Genomic DNA, 3,674 nt, shown 5'->3' with positions numbered 1-3,674 from the left:
TGAGAAAGAGGCTGAGATAGATATATACACAGATAAATATAGAGATTCAGATAGCTGTATACACATGGGTGTGTCGAGAGATATTTAGGTAGAGAAGACCCACACAAAGATCCGTTTTTTTTTTTCTGTGTGTGTTGCTGATTATTTATAAACAATCAGGATATCCTGCTTAGTCTTCTGTTTAGTTTGTGGAACTGCTGATGAGAGAAATCTAGGCTAATTAGCAAGATTTATTCTGGTTCTTCTGAATTCTTGACAATATTTTATATATAATTTTTTATCTTTTACTTGTTTCAGTCATTAGAGTGCGGCCATGCTGGGGCACCACCTTGAAGAATTTTAATCGAGTAAATCAAAAGAATTTACTTTTTCAAAACCTGGTGCCTATTCTATCAGACTCTTTTGCCAAACTGCTAAGTTGTGGGGGACATAAACACAGCAACACTGGTTGCCAAGTGGCACAGGCATATAAGATGGACTTTTTAAGGAAAAAAATGTAGCCTTGAGATTTTAATGATGTGATTATTTATTTTTGAAAATGACATTGTAGGGTAGGTATGAGAAACTGGATCTGGTCTGAACATAAATTAAGCAGAATATTTGGGCCAGTTTAAATGCTAATGGGTTGATAACAACAAAGTATTTTTATTAAATTTTATTCCGTATTTTCCAAATTGAAACAATGGCATTGTATTTCAGCAGAAATCATCATCAGACAACTGTTTTCCATGCTAGTATGGGTTGGACGGTTTGACAGGAGCTGGCACGGCCTGGAGCCACACCAAATTCCATTGTCTGTTTTGGCTTAGTTTCCATAACTGGATGCCCTTCCTAATGCCAACCACTTCAGAGAGAGTATTGGGTGCTTTTAACATAGCACCAGCTCCAATGTTTTTACCAATGGCACCAGTGATAGTATTTTTCATGTGGCACCAATGTTTTTATGTGACACATTTACCAGTGCTTTTTATGTGACACCGGCACCAGCCTTTTTTTATGAGGCACCATCATCACCAGCACATTTTATGCGGCACCAGTGTTTTTTTAAATGGCACCAGCACCATTATTTTATACATGGCACCATCACCAGTGCTCTTTCTCATGGCACCAACACCAGTTCGTCTCATGGACAAACATCACCAAGGTGATTTTAGGATAGCAATTCTGTTGTGGTAGGCTGATCATCTTGAGTACATCAATGTGCCATATATCTTGGTCCTTTGTCAACCTTGAAGGGTTAATGAAGTTAGGTTTTCTGCTGCAGAATTTTCTGCACATTTTTCAAAGCAATGGAGTGGATTAGCCATGTTGCTGTCTTTTTTCTCTCAAGAGGGTAAAAACGAATTACTCATTACCAAATTCTCTCAGGTGTTTAATGATTAAGGTGTTAGTTTAAAAGTCCTACTTACATGGCCTTCTTCATCGAGAAAGCCGCCTTTCAGGTTGATTTTCATTACTTTGAGGGGTTGAAGTGCTTTGGAAATTTCTTCAGTGACGTTCCAGAGATCGACAGCCAAAATCTGACCGGACGGTGTCTCGCCAACAGCGGGAATGATCGGAACGTGTTTGGAATGCAAACACCATTTGATTGGGTCGCTGTTTATAGCACTCACTTTGCCGAAAACACTATTACTGGAATAAATAAATAGATAGACATGTGCAAATTCTGCATGAATTAGGAAACAGTAGCGATTGAAATTTTGTAAATAGAAATATAAGCCTTCACCGGTTATTGATTATAGAAAATAATCTAATATTGGGTTCAAATTTTGGCAATAAGACCGGCATTACATTGACCCCAGAACTCTGTTGGCACTTATTTTAATGATCCCAAAAGGATGAAAAGTTAAATTGACCCCAGTGGCATTTGAACTCTGAATGTAAAGCACCACAAGGAGGAGGAGGAGGAGGAATAAGGCAAAAAAAGACCAAAACAAAGAAGTCTGAAGACAGAAGTTAAAAGCAAAAAACTGTGGAAGAAAAGGAAAAAAAAACAACAATAATAAAAAAAGAAACAACAACAAAACAGCAACAAGAAAGAAGAAGGAAGAATTTGAAGAATATGGAGAGAGAGAGAGAGAGAGAGAGAGAGAGATAGAGAGAGAGAGAGATAGAGAGAGAGAGAGAGAGAGATAGAGAGAGAGAGAGATATAGACTGATAGAATGACTGACCTACTGCTTTGTACTGCTTCTACAATGTTGCTGCCGCTGAAAAATGGTCGAGTATTGGTGCCAAACAATTCCAACATGCTGGTCAGGATTATACAGTCACCAAGCATCTTAGCTCGAGAAATCTGCAAAAACAGAAACGAAAACAAATACAGTGAAGTGGGTGCTTTTTATGTGCCAGTTATGTGCACTGGCATCGACCATGTTCGGATGGTGCGTTTTATGTGTTACCAGAAACAAAAAAGAAATTATTTTTTTGTTATGTGAAGGATGCACAAGAGGTGAAAACTACCTTATAAACTGTCGTTTGGGAGGGTTTTTTTAAAACTTTGGTGTTTAAATTGGCCGTATCTGGCCCAAATACTCCACTTATTTAATGTCCAAACTGGCCAGATCTGGTCTCTCACATAACCCGCCTACAATGTCATTGTAAAAATGAACAATGACAATAAGGAAATCTCGAAGCTATGACATATTGCATGATTAAATTGAAAACAGTTTGAATAAATAAGAATTACGTTTGATAGAATAATCTGAACACCAAAGGGTCAAATATGGCAGAGGAATTTTTGGCTTCTTCCTTCACCATTTTGCCTTTTGTCTCTATGACGATGCTTGCTAATCTATGTTGATGGGTAAATGTTGTAGTGGAAATGGTACACTCCTTCCCACATGACAAAGTGGTATGATCCAGCCACTATAAAGTCAGACAGTCAGTCGTTGTAGGAAGTCAGTAGTAGTAGAGTGGTTGTAGGAGTTCTCAGTTGGAGTGAGTGTCAGTTACATGATGTATATGAGTTTGAGTTACTGTAATGAGTAAAAGATAAAATAAAATCAAAACTGAAAAAGAAAAGTTGTGGGGAGGAAAGAGAGGCTCTTGCCTTGATTTGAAACCCTACCTTAAAGTCTTCTGTTTTCATGGTTTCGTTCTCATTGAAGTCAGTTCCAAGAATGACAACCGGACGCATACTGTTACGGTGCAAGAATGAAATACACGAGGCAAAGGCTTCGAGCTGTAAAGAAGACATACACATGTGAGAGAGAGAGAGGGTGAAGGAGAAAGAGAGGGAGGGATAGAAAGAGAGAGTGAAAAACACGTTATGGCTCGACAAGTTGATGAAAGAGTCTCTATGTGGTTGCTAGGCCTGCTAGAGATTTGAGACAGAAGCAATTAACCCCCAAACAAAAACTTACTTGTGCTTTTTCACAGAAGACTTCAGGATCAACTTGAACAACAGCAAATGGTCTGATGCTCTCTCCAATAACAAACTGTTTTAACCAATAACGGGCTTCCTTTGGGTCTGTTCCAACCTGGAAGAATGGAAAAAGAGAAAAACCATCATATATATCATCATCATCATCATCATTTAACGTCCGCTTTCCATGCTAGCATGGGTTGGATGACTTGACTGAGGACTGGTGAAACCGGATGGCAACACTTAGGCTCCAATCTAAATTTGGCAGAGTTTCTACAGCTAGATGCCCTTCCTAACGCCAACCACTCA

General features: G+C 38.7%; 1 protein-coding gene across 4 annotated transcripts in view; it reads right to left on the bottom strand.

Moving 5' to 3' along the window:
* LOC106870038 (N-acetylglutamate synthase, mitochondrial) overlaps positions 1 to 3,674 on the bottom strand; it is a 91,802-nt gene that overhangs the window by 14,911 nt on the left and 73,217 nt on the right. For all 4 annotated transcript variants that reach the window (XR_008265844.1, XM_052974196.1, XM_052974195.1 and 1 more), the window contains 4 exons: positions 3,364 to 3,480; positions 3,069 to 3,182; positions 2,173 to 2,294; positions 1,410 to 1,632 (listed from right to left, as the gene is read on the bottom strand). Coding sequence is in view for 3 of the 4 variants with exons in the window: in XM_052974196.1 (XP_052830156.1) it covers positions 1,410 to 1,632; positions 2,173 to 2,294; positions 3,069 to 3,182; positions 3,364 to 3,480 (576 nt within the window). In the remaining variant the exon portion in view is untranslated. The remainder of the gene's footprint in view (positions 1 to 1,409; positions 1,633 to 2,172; positions 2,295 to 3,068; positions 3,183 to 3,363; positions 3,481 to 3,674) is intronic.

The sequence above is a fragment of the Octopus bimaculoides genome, chromosome 18, assembly GCF_001194135.2.
Source record: "Octopus bimaculoides isolate UCB-OBI-ISO-001 chromosome 18, ASM119413v2, whole genome shotgun sequence".
Lineage (NCBI taxonomy): Eukaryota > Metazoa > Mollusca > Cephalopoda > Octopoda > Octopodidae > Octopus > Octopus bimaculoides.
The sequence above is the reverse complement of the archived record's forward strand: the minus strand, read 5'-3'. Positions and strand labels throughout refer to the sequence as shown.